Genomic DNA, 18,687 nt, shown 5'->3' on the forward strand with positions numbered 1-18,687 from the left:
ACCACTGGGACATCTATCCTCAGGTACCAACAGCTGTGCAGAGTCATCTCTCTACTGATGTGCTTCCCACCATGAAAACTCTCCTACCCAACCTTCTCTCTCACCAGTGGGTGTGCCAGCCAGCTGCAGCACCCCCTTATGGGCATGCTAACTGGCAGCAGAACCCCATGCACCAGCAATCTCTGGCTTCCAACTGCAACCTTCCCATGAAAAGCAGCCTTCTGGGCAGGCAATGAATCCACTGCCAACCATGATCACGGTTGTTGTTAGGTGTTATCATAGAATCATAGAACTGGAAGGAACCTCGAGGGGTCATCTAACCCAGTCCCCTGCACTCAAGGCAGGACTAAGTATTATCTAGACCATCCCTAACAGGTGTTTGTCCAGCCTGCTCTTAAAAATCCCCAATGATGAAGATTCCACAATCTCCCTAGGCAATTTATTCCAGCGCTTAACCACCCTGACAGTTTGGAAGTTTTTCCTAATACCCAACCTAAACCTCCATTGTTGCAATTTAAGCCCATGGCTTCTTGTCCTATTCTCAGAGGCTAAGAGACCTCATCCTGGCCCCAGACCCCATTGCTGTGCAAATGCAGATCAAAAAATGGTCTCTGCACCATGGATCTTATATTCCAAGTATAAGACAGGAGACAACAGATGGAAACAGACAGGAGGGGGAGCACAAGGAAACACTCAGACAGTCTGGGTCAGCATGACACTCAGTGGGTTCAGTCCACCACCAGCCTAACCGTTGTCAAGGTTGTTGTAGGCCTCAATGCAAAGGAGAGTTTTAAGTTGAGGGGGGAAACATGGCAGCAGCATTTCTGGTGCTACCAGGCCATTCCCTGAATGACTGCAGCCTTAGCTCCTGGGTATGACGCTAGAGCATGGAGCAGCCCTCATTGTCAATACCCACTGCCGTGGGTGGAGATTAGTTCGGCACCTTCCAAACACCAGCCTGTTTTCTGTCTGTGTGGTGTGACAGGGGCTGTGGTGATATGGTTGGGGCTGCCAGAGTTTTGGACAGAGCGATACACCCATGTCAATAGCCACTGAGTCCTGCTCAGTGCTGTGACAGCCTGTGAGATCTTGTTTGTGAGCCATTAGCCAGATGGCCCTGCCAAAGGCTTCAAAGGAGCAATATCTGCCCCACTCTGACCTATAACGGACACCTCCCACAGTCCAGTAGGCACCAGAGCAGGTTTTCAGCAGGGCTGAATCTGGGAACCTCTGGATTTAAAAGCATGAAGCTCTAATGCCTGTGAAAGCACTGTTAACTAAAAGGCTGTAGAAGACTCATAAATCTTTATATATGGTCCAAACACTAGAGGAGGACAGAGCCACAGCATGAGCATGGGAACAAGTGCATTTGAACTGGGCATACTGACTATTGATACGACTGTGCAGACTCACAGGCGCGGGCTCTGCACTTTTCTGGGAGGGTTATGTCGGAAAACAGGCCACGCATGTGCCTTCTTGTGTCTCCTGCTGCTCAGTGAGGAGGGGCTGATATTTTGGGACTGTGGCTGTGTTCGGATCATATGATTGCTTTCCTCTGTTGCATAGGCCATACACACAAAGAATTTTGACATGCCACCTCTCCTGGCTTCTATTTTAAGGCAAGGGCATGAGTTTTCAAAGTTTTCAGCCCACTCCAGCCATCACCTCCGAGAAGTGGCACCCACGCAGCTGCGGCCTAGGAGTCTGAATTGTGGTGGAATACGTGTTTGTCTCATTCCTCTGCACTTCGAAACTGTCATTAGACAGTAATATCGTTAACTGTGACAATTTCAGACGCTCACGAGTTTCTGTTTCTTCTCCTTTGTAGATAATACTGAGCCTGAGTTAACCAAGGGCAAGCCCTGTGAGAACAAGCTGAACATGAATGAAAACATTCTCTGTCCATTATCTTCTGCGGAGTATAATGAGCCACATACCTCGGGCTTGCAGCTAGCCATGTTAGCCTGTAATAATGGGAGTGAACAGCCAGCAGAGCCCACAAATCCCTCCAATGAAAAACCCAGCCGCCTCCTGAATAGCGCTGAGCCACCCAGAGCAAAGGAACGCAGAAGCCCAGCCAATGACAGCACCGGCCATGGGGCCGAACATCTGGAAACGGCACCAGACCTATGGAAGCAGAGTGAAATGCAGAGAAACAGGCTACAGCAAGTGCAATCAGAGAGTGACAGCAGCAGTGCCAACAGTTTGGTGCTGACGAACGGCTTACATACAGAGTTTGAGCTGAGGAAGGAGAGGGACTTTGATGGCAAGGAGGTAACGGAGAAGCAGGGTAGCGCGGCATCAAGGAGAAGTGATGCTGACTTGGAGAAGAGGGACTTGCCAAGCAAGGAGCTGTATAGCGAGCTGCTCAGTGGTGTGCATTTGGAGACCTTCCTGGACTCTCCAGAGGTGCTAAGTGCTGAGGATGCAGAGGAACAGCTAAGGTAACTGGGATTCTCTCTCAATTTGTTTCACTGCTCGGATTAATGTGCATCATATTTCCCCCCCCCTTAAATCTAGGTGGGGAACCATCAGGTCTAAAGCTCTCTCATGGTTGGCTTTGGCCCCAACTGTAACCCTCCTTTACTGTCTTCTGTTGTATCATATCCTTTTGTAAAGCTCTTGTCAAACGGTCACCATTATAGAGTCAACAATTGCCAATAACAAGAGTGTTCCTGGGAGCTGCTCTGCGCTCCATCTCCCAGCGGCTCGGGGCTTGATCCAAAACTCCTTGAAGTCAATGGAAAGATTCCCATAGATTTCAATGGGCTTTGGATCAGGCTCTTCGAAGCTGAGCACATCTAGCACCTTGCAGGATCGTATTTCCTGTTCTAAGGGGAAAACCACTGTGCAGCAAGTGCTGGCAAGGGCTGACTTGATCAGCAAACACTTACATTCTGTAGATGGGGTGTTTCGTAAATAAGAGTTTTGCTTCTTCTCTTCCTGGAACAAGTTAACGCCAGGGCTCAGCGCTCCTGTGCAACCCTACAATAACAAACCAGCGCTTACGTGCGACCATGCAAGAGCAAACTAGCATGCACTTTTGTTGCTGGGAAAAAAACAGTTGGCTAAGGAAGCAGCTTTCCCTTTTCACTTTCCCAAAGGTGATTGCTGTACATAGCAGTATGATGCAGATTATTTTCTGAGTGACACAAATTCCTTCCCATCGTTCCTAAGTCTCCAGAAAAGGTTTTTAGCACTACTGTGCCTTTCCCTTGCTGGAGAGAGGGAGTTTACAGATCTCCCTAAACACACACCACAAAACAAACAGTGATAGCTGCTACAGGGTCAGAGGGGAACAACCTGGTAGAGAGCAGAAATGAGAGAGCAAGAGATCCGTGGCCACAGTGGGTTATAAAACGCTAGGAATACACATGCCTGCTTTTCACCCCCAGTGGCCCAATGTATGTAACGATTGCTAGTACTGTGGTTTTCTGTCCCGTTCTCCCCCACCCCCATGGTTGGAAGTTTACGAGTATGCTGCTGCCTCAGTCCCAATGGACTTGGGGTCAGATTTTTAAAACTGTTTAAGCACCTAATTCCCAATGAAGTCAATGGGAGTTAGGTGCCTAAATACCTTTAAAAATCTGGCCCTTGACCAGGGTACTGGAACGAGAGGTGCTGGGGATGTGGCGCAGCCCCTGCCCTGGACCCTTAGTTCATGCCACAGCGGCTCTTGCTTTATGTAAGCGGGGGAATAGTCCCACTATTGTGGGGAACTTTCCTGGCTTCTGCACTACCCTGGTGAACTGGGCTAGCGAAAGGATCTGAGTCCTCGCTCCCACTTCCTTTACCCAGTGGCCTCCCTGCCCTTGAGGACTCCCCTTCCACTCTCCTGTCTGGCAGAGTCCTCGTAACCCCAACAAGGCTGGGCCCAGGATTCCTGGGGGGGCTCGACCCCCAACCCTGCTGTGGTCACCTAGGACAGGGACTAGGGTGTCCCCACTCCAGGGTACTCTCTCTGCGCTGGGCACTTCTCTGACCCACTGACCACTATATACAATTTAAAGCAAATGCAAGTTATTTAATCAACAATGAATTTTAAAAAGAATAAGGAAAAATGGGAAAGGTTAAAGGAAACACATCAACCCGCTCTGTGGCAGGGAACATCACAAACAGTGTCTCTGGAATGTCAGGGCAGTTCACAGTCTGTTCCTTGTAAGTCCCAGGCCTCCTTCTCAGGCCCTGGCTGTGCTGCAGGGATGCTGTGGGTTGGACACTTGCTCTGGTGGTGGCCACACGCTCTCGGGCTCTAAGTGGTAGGACCTTTCTTCCTAGTGTCGCCCCCGCCCTGTCGGGGTTATGATCCAAGCCTGGCCTGCAGAGCCTCGTGGCTGAGGCATCTCCCTGTGCTGGGCCCGCTGCCCAGGTTCCCCCTCGCTCTCTCCAGCTGCTCACTGCACCCAGCTCCAGACTGCTCCAGCCCCCGCCAGCTCCACCACTCTGTCTCAGCCCTGCTGCTGATGCTCTGCCTCCAGCTCCCTGGGCTGCTTCTTTGGCCCCTCTGCCTCTGGTTGCTGCAGCTCTGCTCCCAGGACGGGTCTGCTCTGCAGGCTGCTTCTGTGACTCTGCTCCCAGCACTGACCTGCTTCCTGGGCTGCTTTTCTCGCCCCTCTGGCTCTGGTTGCTGCAGCTCTGCTCCCAGGACAGGGTCTGCTCTCTCTGGGCTGTGCCTCTGGCTTTGGGGCTGCAGCTCTGCTCCCAGGACAGGGTCTGCTCTCTCTAGGCTGCTTTTCTGATCCCTCTGGATCTGGCACACCTCTGCTCCCCAGCTTAGCTTGGGCCCCTGCTTTCTCCTTAGCTCAGCCCCACTCTGTCCGACCTAGGCAATTCCAGCTCACACGGAGGATGGGACCTCCCTGACCTCCTGACTCCCTGATTAGCCTGTTCACCCTTGTCTTTCAGGCTGACCTGGAGCATTGGCCTCTCCCCATTGTTCTTGGGGGCTGTCAGTCTCAGGGTCCCGATTCCCCATCGACCCTTCCCCCTTTTTAGTACTGGGAGCTAGCAACTAAAACACCCCCACTGAATGTTAGTAAGGGGGCAACAGTCCCCTTACATTTAGATCAATAGATGTTAGGTTCATTCCCTTCAGATGCCCTGGTGGAGGGTGTCTTTCCCAGGATTAACTGGGTTCGGTGCATGGGGAGAGGGAAGGCTGGAATGGTCCTTTTCCTTATAAATCCCGTGGCTAACAACAGTTCCTCTCTGTGCAGCTCTCCTGCTCTCTGTGAAGGAAGCAGTCACTTCTGGTGCACTGGGCTGTCTCTGCCCCAGGACCCGGTGGAGCCCCCAGTGGGGGGTTAGAGATCTGCAGGGGGCAGGTTCTGGGGCAATACAGAGGGCTCGTTGTGGGACTGGAGATGCAGGCATTGCCCACCCCCAACCCTCATGGAACAACCCATGGAGACTTAATGCAACCTGTAGCTTGATTTGCTATTTCACAGCCCCCTCTGTGCTGGGAATCCTGACTTGATGGGGAAGGGGGGATCTCTGACCATGCAGCTGCTCTTGGAGGGAACCAAGGAGAGCCACATTGGGGTCCAGAAGTGATAAGGATGCACTGGACTTCTGTGCAGATGGCACTGACCTCCTCAGGATCCCCCAGAATCTATCGGGTTTGTTAATGGAATTGCTATCCCTTGCACTCCCCTGTGGAATGAGTTGGGGAGCGCTCTGCGAGGGGATCTGCATGGGATTTTCTGCTTCCCTCCCCTAGGTATTTCCATGGGCACTAGTGGTCCAAGCCCTAGTCAGCACAGAGTCATTGTCCTAGGTGATTCTTGCACTGCAGTACATGTGGGATCACAGCAGCAGAAAGAGGCCAGGAAGCTGCAGGGAGTCCAAAGAAGAGCGATGAGAGTGGTTAGTGAGGTGCCCGGTCTGATGTGAGAGGAGAGAGTACAAAGATCTGGAATGATTCTGGATGGGAATGTGAGAACAGTTTCACAAGGGTGCAGGTACCAAGCAGGGAGGCAGATTATTCAGGATGGTACCAGCGCATAGCGAGGTCGCAGTGACACAATGAATGTGCGTGAATATTAGGGAAAGTTTCCTAATGTGAGATCAATGATGTTGTGGAGCAGTCTTTTTAGAAAAGAGGTGGCAAACCCATTGCTTGACTAATGCAGAACCAGCATGGACAAAAGCAAACTGTGTTTGGCTGATGTTTGTTTGAGTCCCAAGTAGCTACTCATTTCCCTAAGAATGAGTTTTAATTCATGTCAATGTCTAGGGCATGGTTGTCCTCCTTGATGCCTTCTGCTAGATGGTAGTTTAGCAACAGGGAGGGCGGGCTGGACACTTTGCAAGCAGGAGAGCAGCAAATTGTGCTGCCCACCAGGACTGACAACCTGAGACTGGGAGAAACTTCACATCAGTTCATTGAAACAGCTCTTCCGAGGTCTGGCCAAGGGCTAACGGCGATAGTGGTGACCCTCTGAGAGATTCTGCCCTGACCAAAGCCAAAAGCAGCAGCAGCATGGCTTCAGTGAACATACAGGGCATCAATTAACAATCTAATAAAAGAACTGGTGTAAAGCGACACATGCTAATATCAATGGAATCATGAATATATTCCGCAAGCTTCGAACTAATGGAGGAATAAAGCCTTCTTTCAGATCACTTGCAGAACAGCTCTCCCCTGAAGAATTAGGGCACAAGAAAGATGCAACGGTGATCCACCATTGGAGGAGGAATGATTTGAAGGTGCTGGGCATGCTAAAGGTGTGAAGTTGTGAAATGGCAGACCAATGGTTTGGAGAGAATACAGTCGGACTGTGTTCTGTATTCCAAGAACTTGTTTTGCTATTTATGTATTTACTTAGGTTTATTTATAATGTGTCTTAAATTCTAAACCCAGTACATAGGGAAAAACACACCCCAGAAACAACTGCAAAATGCTTACATAACGTCAGCACTATAACTGACAGCCCTGCTAGGAAACATCTCTTCGTTACCAGGAGGGAGCCAGATTCTTTCCCTCTGTTCCAGCTGCCTTGTGCTGCTCAACAGTCTGTTGTGTCACAGTTATGAAAGCATCATAGTTATGAGAGGTTGAAGCAGCTGGGGTGGGGGCAAATTCATCATTGGTGTAAGCAGGTGCAACACCACTAAAATCCACAGAGATCCATCTGCTTGCACTAGGGCTGAATTTGGCCTGATATGTCATAACCAATGTGTCTTCATTCATTAACTGCAAAGCTGGCCATCCCCCACTATATTCTGGCCTTGAATAGCCTGTGTGACTCATTAGGTGAGACCAAATTCAGAGCTGGGGGGAGTAGGTGAAGTTCTGTGGAAGTCAGTGGAATTGAACCAGTTCTGAATTTGGTCTGTTCTTTTACTTTTTGTAAGTGAATTTATTGTTCTTTGCTGTCCCCCGTTTTGTGCAGTGGATGCCTGTCACAGAGCATCTAAACCCTGTTTAATATATCCTAATTAGTAATTAATAGTTAACTGATCATTCATTTATAATTACCAATTCATTTGCATGTATATAGCATGTTTCATCCAGAGATCTCAAAGGACTTTACAAAGGTGAGTCAGTCCCATTAACCCATTTTGCAGATAGGGAAACTGAGTTGCCCAAGGTCATCTAGTGAGTCAGTTTCAGAGCTGGGAAAAGAGCTCTGGGCTCCATAGACCTGGTTCCATGCCCGACCTCTGTATGTGTTAGCAACATTTTCACATGAAATATTTAGTAACAAACCAGGAAACAGCAACCACTTTCGATGTGTCTGCTGTCATTTGCATACATTAGCATACATTTGCGCACTCCCATTTACATACATTTCTACTCTGATTTATGCAAATTCCCCTACACAACATTCAGCAAAGCCTTCATTTTCCCAAGCCTCACTAAAGTTTTCACTCTGTGTTTTATCCCTAAGCCCAGTTCTCTGCCATCAGCTGCTTGGGACTGGGTGGAGCCTAGATGGTGAAGGAAATTCTCATGGGAGCAAGGTTGGAAGGGTGGAGGGCAGATGGGTCTGCCAGCATGGATCTGACTGCAGGAGCAGAGCCCAAGGCTGGTATGAAGGGTAATAAGATGGTCCAGGGGTTAGGGTCCCTGCTCTACCACAGGCTTCCTGTGTGACCTGGGGCAAGTCACTTGGCACCTCACTCCCAGTGATTTCAGTGCAAGTTAGGAGCCTATGTGCTCTTGAGGATCTGGGCCGTAGTCGCCCTGTTGCCTTAGTTCCCCATCTGTAATGTGGGGTTAATGGTCCTTCCTTCCCTGCCAGGGATGGTGTGAGGAGAACTACAACACACATCACAAGGTGCTCAAATAGTGCAGTAACAAGGCCGGATAAGTACCTCGGACCAACAGCACCCTCGTATATCCCCAGTAGCACTGTGCTGCTTTCAGCTCCAGCCTGATGCTTTGCAGCTGCTTATAGTAACGACTCTCTCTGCTGCCTGTCGCATTCTTACTGCCAGTGACCTGATACCTTCTTCTTCTTCTTTATCACATGGCTGTGCAGAGGGGCGATCCGGGCCCCACTGAGTTCCATGCTGTACACACACACGCACTGTTGCAGGATGACTGGCCCCTTTAGGACCAGCCCCTGGGCCTGCTCAGTCACCTCCCAACTGGGCTGATGAGAAGCAACTGGCCCATGTAAAGAGGAGAGACTGCACCCGAGGAGAAGTGAGGCAGGGACAGGTGAGAGCAGCCTGAGAGCAGAGGGGTGAGGAAGGTGCTGCAGTTGGGAGGGCTGGGGAGCCCTGCTGCATTATGGGAAGGCTTGTCTAGTGGCCCCTAAGAATGAGGAGAAGAGCCAGTGTGGGCAGTGTAAGCTGGACCCAGAGCTAGAGATTGGCTCGGGAAGGTAGATCCCAAGGGCAGGGTAGAACTAACAGCGGAGGAGGTTTCGGGGAGTGAGACACTGCAGGGAGTCCTCTCACAGAAGATCTGAGTTGGGGCCACAGGAGAAGACACAAGGGAGAGGAGTGGGCCTAGGAGTCTTGGGTGGATGGCCTGGAGAATGAGGCCCTGGGGCAGAGGGGTTAATTACTCTCTGGTGGGCAGGGTGACCAGATGTCCTGATTTTTATATCGACAGTCCCAATATTTGGGGTTTGTCTTACATAGGTGCCTATTACCTCCCACCCCCTGTCCCAATTTTTCATACTTGCCATCTGGTGGGGGACCTGGAAATGGTGACCTTTGAATGAGATTCAAGAGCTGCTGCATTGTAACTTTGGGGTTTGGGGAAGAACTGATTTCCCCATGAGGGATCTGTGGACTGTGCCAGTGTTGCTGCATAAAGGGTTTGAGAGATGCTAGTCCTTTGCACGGTCAGATGAAGGGGAAACAGAGGTGGGCTGCACCTGTATTGCTGAAATTGGCTTCAGGAGGGTGCCTGTGACAGGGGTTTGCCCTGAAACACTCACACAGTGAAAGACAGTGCCTGCCTCAAAGAGCGTACAGTCTAAATACTGAAGACAGACACAGGGTGGGTGAGGAAACCAATGCAGAGAGAGGCAAAATGACTCAGCCAAGATCGTACAACAGGGCCACAGAGCCCAGGTCTCTTCCTGACTCCCAGACCAGTGCTTTATCCACTAGATCACGCTGCCTTCCCCTATGCACAGGCACAGCAGCTCAGACACATAGCACACTGACAGTATCTCTCTGCTTCTCCCCTCCCAGCACACCTCCAGTAGGCAATGCAGGATTTGGTCCTTTAGGGAACCTGTAAGTGAGTTTCCTTTACCACTGAGATCAAATCATTTTTCTTATAAGTCATCTGAGTTATTTGAGTTCATGGAAATATTTTCACTTAATTAGGACTTCAAAACAGCAGGGGGATCTTTAATTTAAAAGAAAATTCAGCAAACTTTTTTCAAAGGGGGTGCCCCATGTCAGAGTCTTAGACAGCTGTCATGGCCCCCAAGTTTGAAAATGTTGGCCTCTGCCAGTGCATTTCTTCCACAGAAGATGAATGGCCAGAGAGTGCTCCAATTCCATTCAAAAAAACCTTAACACAACTCTTCAGGAGGCTGCTGCCTTCAGTGCAGAACAAGGCCTAATTTCACTCGTGTTCTTTCCAAACACAGGACTCAGTACTGCCAATATAGCAAATGCGGGTCTATGTTATTATGACTAATTAACCAGCAAGAAAAGAAATGTAAACAACTTTATGTATAAAAATCCAGCTCAGTTCAGTTGCATAAATAACCATTGTTCTGCATGTGTCGCCATAAGCATTAACGATGGAAAGAATGATTGGAAAAGACAGCCTAGGCAATTTGATATATCATTACACCAGTACAGTTACAAAGACTTATGAGTGTAATGCAAGTAAATATATGGATCCTAGCATATGTATAAAGCAAACTCCTTCCATGCTATTTAATATCTTAGTATTGAACTCTTCTCTGTGGGCAGGCCACTCCAACACACAAGACCAAGTTCAATCAGAGTCAGGGTCTCACCATGTCTTAAATCTCAGGGCGTGTCTATTCGGCGCAGTAGTGCACAGCAGTGGGGTGTGAATTCTGATGCACACCAATGATTCACCCACTAACTGGCTTGGGTAGACCCTGCTGGTGCACATTAAAAGTGCATGCTAACAAGGTACTGTTTGGAATGGGACTATGTTAATGCGCACTAGGGAACTTTTAGTGTGCGCCAACAGTGTCTATGCAGGCCAGTTAGTGCACGACATGTTGGTGTGCATTAGAATTCATGCCCCACTGATGCGCACTATTGCATCATGTAGACAAGCCCAAAGCTGAGTGTTGGCTGAGTCAGGTCCAGGACGTGTCTATGGGCCCGAGTGTTAGAGAGTCTATTTCTAATCTCTGTGAAAACTCTTTCCTGTTGGTGAGGGCTAAAAATCTTTTGACCTTGACTATGATGGTCTCATTTCATCTCTGATGAGAGGTGTCACCTCGCTTTGATTCCCTCTTGGGCACTGGTGTTGACTGGTTGCAGGCTGCCTCCCCAGGAGTCAATGTCCACCTTCCTTCTCTGCACTTGGGTTGCAGACGCTTACGGTTCAGGGTGGCTTCCCCTAAGTACAAAAGATGGTCACTGCATGTTCTTTGTGTCACTCAGCCTTAGCGGCATGGATCTTGGTAGCCAACAGTGCAATTTCTGATTGCGTTATCTCTTACCATTCACATGGGTTCTCTCTATGGGGAGCTCAAAGGCTGGCAACAACAAAGGTAAAAGGTCTGGAAGGTAGACATGGATAGGCTAAAAGGAGTGAATGTGTTCAGGCTGGATAAAAGAAGATAGTATGCGGGAAGCTGGCACTGCTTTGTAGACAGAGGGCTCCAGCATATCCAACAGGACCATCTGTCCTGAGAACTAAAATTCTTTCTCACCCCCACACAGGTGTGCTGACTTTTTGGGAGGGTGCGGTAAGGAGGCAAGAGCTTCTCATTAGTCAGTACAAACAGAACACAGAGTAACAAATGGGCTTCAGCTGCAGGAGGGGAAATTTAGGTTAGCTGTGACGGTAATTGGTGCAAACAATTTAGCAAAGGAAGAGGCTGCCAAGGCAGGCTGTGGAATCTCCATTGTGGGTGCTGATTAGAGATATGAGATCAGGTGGATGGCCTCTCCGACGTTCCTCCTGTTTTGCAAGAAGGAAGGGATCACTTTGGTCAGGAACTCATTTCCATGTGATGGAACTCGCCCTGCAGGGCAGAATGAGGGGTGATACGAAGTAGTTTGACAAGAGTGAAATTCAGCGAAACTCACAAATCTGTTGATGTTATTGGTGTTTTTCTTAAAGCCCGAGCACCTGGAGTCAGGTGAAAATCTCAGCTTTCATTTTAAAATTAAAGTTTCTAGCCCTTGAGGGTGTGGAGACAAGCTTAAAATGTGAGCCCTGACAGCTCAAAAGCTAGAGGATCAGTTAAAAGAACTCAAGAGTTATTTATTAAATCTCATAACTTTGGAGTGGTCTTATGATATTTCAGTGCTTGGAGTTGGCAATGCCAGGTTTGTCCTCGCCTGCTGTCCTTCACTGGCTCCCCTTCTCCAGCACATCAAGCACATGCTTCCTGTCCTCACCTTTCAGGCCTCACACTAGAGAGCCCTCCCCTACCTTTCCAGTCTAACTGCTTATCACAATGCCAGCCCCAGCTTCTGCCTCCCAACAATGCCAGCTTCAATCACCTGCCTGTCTGCTTCCCCCGTAAGCACGGTCACACTTCCTCCTGTGCTGCCCCTTGTGCGTGGGAAGAATTCCCCATTAGAGCCCAGAAAGCCGTCACTGGGTCTGTGTTTGAATCCCTTCGTAAAACCTACATCTGCCAGGATGCCTAACGAATCACTGGCATTGGGTAGGCTGGCAGCTCATATCACTGATCACACACATCTGTTTCTGCTACAACCCTGATCCCTTTCCATTCCTACCTGCCTGTCTATTAGTCACCGGTCACCTCTTGTCTGTGTCTTATTACACTGCAAGCTTTCTGGGTCAGGGAGTGGCACTGAGACATTAGTATGTCAATGCCCAGTGCTTTGCAGCTCTGATCCCTGGCTGGGATCCTGAGGTGTTAGGGCAATACTAGTGATAATAATGAAGCCTTATAAAGCATTGGCCATCCACCTGCCTACCCAGTAATGCTGTGCAGGGAATCAGTCCCCATGCTCACTGAGAACGATAAAGGGTCAGTGAGCGAGTTAGAGGGTGGGGCCCCTCAGTGTGTCACTGCACAGCATCACCTCTTTGAATTTGCTACCGTGAAGAAGGCAGTGGCCGTGCAATAGTGAAAATGGCTGTGGTGAAAAATGCAGCTTTGCAGTCTGAGCCCAACAGAGCAATCAGCTGCAGCAGGATGTGCGTTCGCCCTGCGTTCAGCCGAGATCTTCCAAGACACCTCAAACCTGCCTGATGTTCTGAAAGTGCTGAGCACCCACCCACCCTCTGGCACTGGGAAGGGGTCCCAAGCTGGACACCTGCCACAACCCTGGGTTTCCTACCCCCCAGACTTGGGTAACTGCTGCCATTGCAGAATTTCACTCTTGCTCCAAGGACCCAGTGAGCAGAGGCTCGCAGCTCTACATGGCAGATGCTCTTCAAAGGCCACTACAGGAAACCCAGTCACCACAGTCACAGTGGGTCCCCCCACTTTTTCAGGCCTTGTGGTGCCACTGCCCCAGCTCCCCTTACGCCTTCCAGCACTTCTTCTCTTAGGACTCCACAGCAGTGTCGAATAGTGCCGAAGCCTTGGCCAGGGTCTGCGCCTCAGACCTGTCCCACTGAATTGCAGATTGCATCAGCCACCCACGCAGAGCTACCAGGGAGTGGCTTACTACTGCCAGGGGCCTTGTCTCAGATATTTAAAGTGAAGTCATCAGCCCCTTCCCCCCAGCCTCCAGGAAGCCCCCCATAACCCCCCTTCCAGCATTAGTTGCGAGCCACATGGCCACTTTCAAACATGCCCTTTCTAGCATGAGCCCAGTGTTGGGTTTTGTCAATAGAAACTGAATTTAGAGAGGGTGTCAACACTGGAAATCGTGTGGCTGTTGGGCCACAAAACTGCTGCTGAAAGGGCCACCCTCTCTTCCCTGCCCCCTGCTGCCCCAGGACCACGCTCCCTTTCCTCCTTTTGATCCTCCTCTCCTTAGGAAGCTGAACTGCTGACCTAACACCTCTCCCGTTGTAGCCTTGTTTTGACCCATGTTTACCCTTAGAAGCAGCCTTGTTTCCCTTTGGAGCATCACAGCAATGGGACACCACCTCCTTCACTCCCAGCCTGTTTGAGGGGTCCGGGGCAGCTGGGCAGCTTTGCCTGGAAGGTTTAAACCAGGAAGCTGAATTGGGAGCTGGGTTAGGGCCCCGATTCGGTTTCTTCAGATGAAGCACTTAGGAGAGTGGGAGGGGAATGCATCCCAAAAACGGAGGGAAAGAAGGGGTGGAGGGATGAGAGAACAGAGGCAGAAGAGGGAAAGTGAGAGGGAATGACAGAGGCTAGGGTGAAACAACAGCCTTTGGCTTTCTTTGCAGCCAAACCCTTTGATATTTAAAATGAGGCATGCTGGTTTATGTTAAGAGGGGTAAAAGGAAAGTAAGGGGGAAGAGAGTAAAAACATTTGCCCCTTTTTCTTTGAAAAATTAAAAGAAAGGTGACCTGCAAAGGGGTTTTAAGCATTGGGTTTGTATCCTTTTTTTGCTGCTTTATAATGGAGAAGGAGGTCTGGAAGGAGTCTTTTTAAGAATGTATGTGACCCTGTTCACTGTAGAAGTTGTGGGTATAGCAAATCTGGTCATCCCTGGTATTGCAGCAGGACATCTCAGAGGGCTTTGGGATATTTATTGTGGCCTCTCCCTCCTTCATGGGAAAGGTGAAGGTGTTGAATCTTTAATGAAGACATCCACTCTGCACAATCATAGAATCATAGAATATCAGGGTTGGAAGGGACCTCAGGAGGTCATCTAGTCCAACCCCCTGCTCAAAGCAGGACCAAATCAGTCACTGATGTTAAATCGGGGCCAAACAACTCCAAGGGTGGGATGCTGTAGTGAGCTGCTCAGGGGTGCAGTCCAGAACTCACAACCTGGGGAGAGGGTGCAAAGGCGCTGTTAAGTCAACTTTGTGCTCTCCCACTCCTGGGCTGTTCTGGGGGCTTTGGAGGCCCTGGTGGAACTTAGACAGCTCTAGCGGCCTCTCCAATTTATGACAGCCTCCCCGCAGGCTGCCCTATGGGCTGCAACGCTACTCAGAATCTCTGCAGTGTTGGGTGCTGTGTCCTTTGACACACTCTCTATGCAGGGGGTTCTCAGGAAGAGGCCTTACGGCTCTCAACCAGAGCTCCTGTACCAGGGCTGCCACTTGGTCTCCTAGGGCCCAATTACACTGCCCCAGCCCTTTTGTTCAGCCTAAAGGTACCAGAACGGGGGTGAGGGTCTCACCCAAACAGACTGAAAACCCTTTCCCCATTCTGGTCCTCAGCGTTCACCTGTAATTGTAATTGGTTCTCCAGGCATCATAATCTTCCAGGGCGGATGAGATCTGAATTTCTAATGTCAAAATCAAGCAGGAAAAAACAAAATCCTTGGAAAAACAAATCAGTAACTGGCAGTCTAACCCTTTTGAGGAGTTTGACGCCAGTCAATCCTATTGCATGACATGGCCTCTTTAAGAAATAGGTATTTAAGGGAGCAGCAAACAAGCTGGTGAACGGGACTAGCTGGTAATCATGGAGCTACCTCCTGAAGATGCGAAAAGCCCAGCTGTTAGCTGGCTCAGGGAAGCCGGGCTTTAATCTGGCTACGAGTGGGCTAGGGGGCAGATGGCTTGAATTACACAGCTGGCCATTTCTTGGGATACAAATAAAGTTATACTGACTTAAAGCTGGGGTAGTGGAGTAGTGATTCAGCCTCAGGAGGTTCATGTGAACTGCCCAACCGTTCCTGCTCACAGTTATTCTTAGAAAGAAAAGGAGTACTTGTGGCACCTTAGAGACTAACCAATTTATTTGAGCATAAGCTTTCATGAGCTACAGCTCACTTCATCGGATGTATACTGTGGAAAGTGTAGAAGATCTTTTTATATACACACAAAGCATGAAAAAATACCTCCTCCTACCCCACTCTCCTGCTGGTAATAGCTTATCTAAAGTGATCACACCCAGCAGGAGAGTGGGGTGGGAGGAGGTATTTTTTCATGCTTTCTGTGTATATAAAAAGATCTTCTACACTTTTCACAGTATACATCCGATAAAGTGAGCTGTAGCTCCCGAAAGCTTATGCTCAAATAAATTGGTTAGTCTCTAAGGTGCCACAAGTACTCCTTTTCTTTTTGCGAATACAGACTAACACGGCTGTTACTCTGAAACCAGTTATTCTTAGAGGCACCTTTTCAGACGAGCACATAGACACATTCAGCCCCCTGACAATTCAGCGCTGCGAATAGATGCTTCCCGAGTGCTGCTTCGAACTTTAGAGCTGGGTGGGAAATTCTTGTCCCGTCTCAGGAAAATGTCGGAGATTTTTTTTTTAAATTTTCACACCCAAATTGGGAGGAAAAGTTGAAAGTTCAAATTTTTTCACAAACCAACAATTAAAAAAAAATCTGTTCAGGTCAATTGAAACATTTTCTTTGGGAATTTTGGTAGACGTTGACCTTTTTCCTTTTTGTAAATCGTTTTACTATAATCAGCTTACATTTCACAACAAAAAATAATTTCAAATGGAAAAAACGGAATATTTTGTTTCAAAAACATCAAAATGGGACTTTTCATTCATTTTGAAGAAAAATTTCCAAATAATTGTTGACAGGAGAAATTCACCGAAGAAGACAAACCTTTCCTGCAAACGGTTTTCATTGTGATGAATTAGCATCTTCTGATGAAAATGTTTCATCAGAAAATTCCCACCAATTCTGCAGCATGCACTTTGGTAATCAAGCATCACAAACAGCTGAACCTTTAGCCATGGAAGCCGTTCACACCATCAGATGGGTTGTATCACCTGAGTCGCAGTTTGTGGCTGTTTTTCACAGGGAAACGCTCCTTGTGCGTCAGTGTTCCATTCTGCCATTCCTCGGGAAAACATCCACAAACTGTGATCCTAATGAGCAAGCGTGTCTACTTGATGCTTCGCCAATGGTACCATGGGTGAGCAGTTTCTATACACATCGTGAAAGGCTGCTGGCCTTTAGAGCGGATGCCTTCCTTAATTTGAGACAATTATTTCTTGACCGATTCTCCATCTCTCATCAATGCCAATGCAAGGGAGAGGGTATTTTCCCTGTATCTTTCTGTGCTTCCCATGCTGTGGTCAGCTGAGGCCATAGACAATTGGGATGCAATTCTATCAGACTTCCAAGCCATAGTCCTCTTCGCACTGTCTTCTCTGGCCAGCAGCATACCCTTGGCAGGGCGGTTCTCCAACATCCTACTCCTGATCACAGATGCAGATAGCTGCCAGGCGATGCAAAAAAATTAGCATGCCCTTGTACTGCAGCAGCTTTGCACTGCACTGATGGTGTAGAATGGCCCTACATCCAGCAGAGTCAACAGTGGAGGATCACCCCAATGGAGGGGACCTTCCTGTGGCATGAAACTGGCACCCTGGCTCTACAGCTTCCCCTCCCTGCAGCTGGTGCAGGGGATGTGACTGGGGCAAGGGGTAATGACCAGTGCTTCAGTGTTCCCTGGTGATCCCAGGCTGCCTAAAAGGCCCCTTGAGGCCCTTGGTGGCTGTCAGGGTTCCCTCCCCACTCTGAACTCTAGAATACAGATGTGGGGACCCGCATGAAAGACCCCCAAGCTTATTTCTACCAGCTTAGGTTAAAACTTCCCCAAGGCACAAATTCTTTGCCCTTGGAGTGTACGCTGCCACCACCAAGTGGTTTAACAAAGAATCAGGGAAAGGACCACTTGGAGTTCCTATTCCCCCAAAATATCCCCCCAGGCCCTTACATCCCCTTTCCTGGAGAGGCTTGAGAATGGTATCCTAACCAATTGGTTACAAAGTAATCACAGACCCAAACCCCTGGGTCTCAGGACAATAGAGCAATCAGTCAGGTTCTTAAAAGAAGGATTTTATTTTAAAAAAAGGTAAAAATGACCTCTGTATTTTCCATCAGGATGGAAAATAACTTTACAGGGTAACAAAAGATTCAAAAACACAGCAGAACTTCCTCTAGGCTTAGATTCAAAGTTACAAAAAACAGGAATAAACCTCCCTCCAGCAAAGGAAAAATTCACAAGCAGAACAAAAGATAATCTAACACACCTTGCCTGGTTTTTACTTACAGTTTTTGTTATATAAGAGACTTTTAGGATGGTTTATAGGAGAAGGAGTTTTCTAACCTGATGCTTCTCTGCTTCCCAAGAGAACACACAAAACAAAGCCTTCCCCCCAGCAAGATTTGAAAGTATCTTCTTTTCACATTGGTCCTCTTGGTCAAGTACCAACCAGATTATTTGAGCTTCTTAACCCCTTACAGGTAAGAAGGAATTCTAGGCTACACTTAGCTGTATGGTTATGACAGTAACCACTGGGGAAGAACAGAGGTGATTCAAGCCAGGCAGCAGCCACCTTTAAACAAGTTCAAGGAGTCCAACTGCCATAATAACTAGGCCAGGGCCCACCTTTGGGAGCCACAAGCAGGGGAAGAAAAGGTTTGGGAGGAACACAGCTCTGCAAACCTTGGCCCAGCTGAAGGAGGCAACATAACTGTGGGCAGAATTCCCTCTGCAGCCAGAGCCGGTCTTATTGGTGTGGGGCACGAGCAGAGGAGAGCCTAGCGAGAGGAGCCAGGGCCAGCCGCTAGAAACAAACGCTTTCTCTGGAACTGTACCAGGCGACCCTGCGACACAATGAACATGGGCCCCACACTGCCATTCTCACTGAGGCGCATCTCGGTGTGCAATTATTCGGACATGCTCTCGGCTTCCCCGAGCCTCTGGGCTCAAAGGTAGGGCAGGATCCAGGGACGGAAGTGAAGAGGAGAGGCTGTCCACCATCCCCACTTTGTTGCCTCTCTGTCCAGACCACAATGCTGTCTGTGGTGGGGCTGGAGGGCAGGTGTGTGGCTGCTCCCCCTGGGATGGGGGGCAGCCGATGGGTATTATGGCATGAGCTCAATCTCATCAGCCTGATGGTCAGAGGTGAGCTCCCACCACTTTAAGCAGTTTCCATGGGTATGCTGTGTGCTCAGCCCCTCAGACCATCGAGCCCCTTGGCTTTCTTGGGAGGGAGCTCTTGAG

At 49.1% G+C, this 18,687-nt stretch overlaps 1 protein-coding gene across 1 annotated transcript in view; it reads left to right on the forward strand.

Moving 5' to 3' along the window:
• The first annotated feature begins 1,881 nt into the window (after positions 1-1,881).
• The window catches only part of PSD2 (pleckstrin and Sec7 domain containing 2), a 101,976-nt gene continuing 85,170 nt past the window's right edge, over positions 1,882-18,687 (forward strand). Inside the window, exon 1 of the mRNA XM_077824163.1 lies at positions 1,882-2,444. Within this exon, the coding sequence (XP_077680289.1) occupies positions 1,882-2,444 (563 nt within the window). The remainder of the gene's footprint in view (positions 2,445-18,687) is intronic.

The sequence above is a fragment of the Eretmochelys imbricata genome, chromosome 8 (assembly GCF_965152235.1).
Source record: "Eretmochelys imbricata isolate rEreImb1 chromosome 8, rEreImb1.hap1, whole genome shotgun sequence".
In the NCBI taxonomy this organism is placed as follows: domain Eukaryota; kingdom Metazoa; phylum Chordata; order Testudines; family Cheloniidae; genus Eretmochelys; species Eretmochelys imbricata.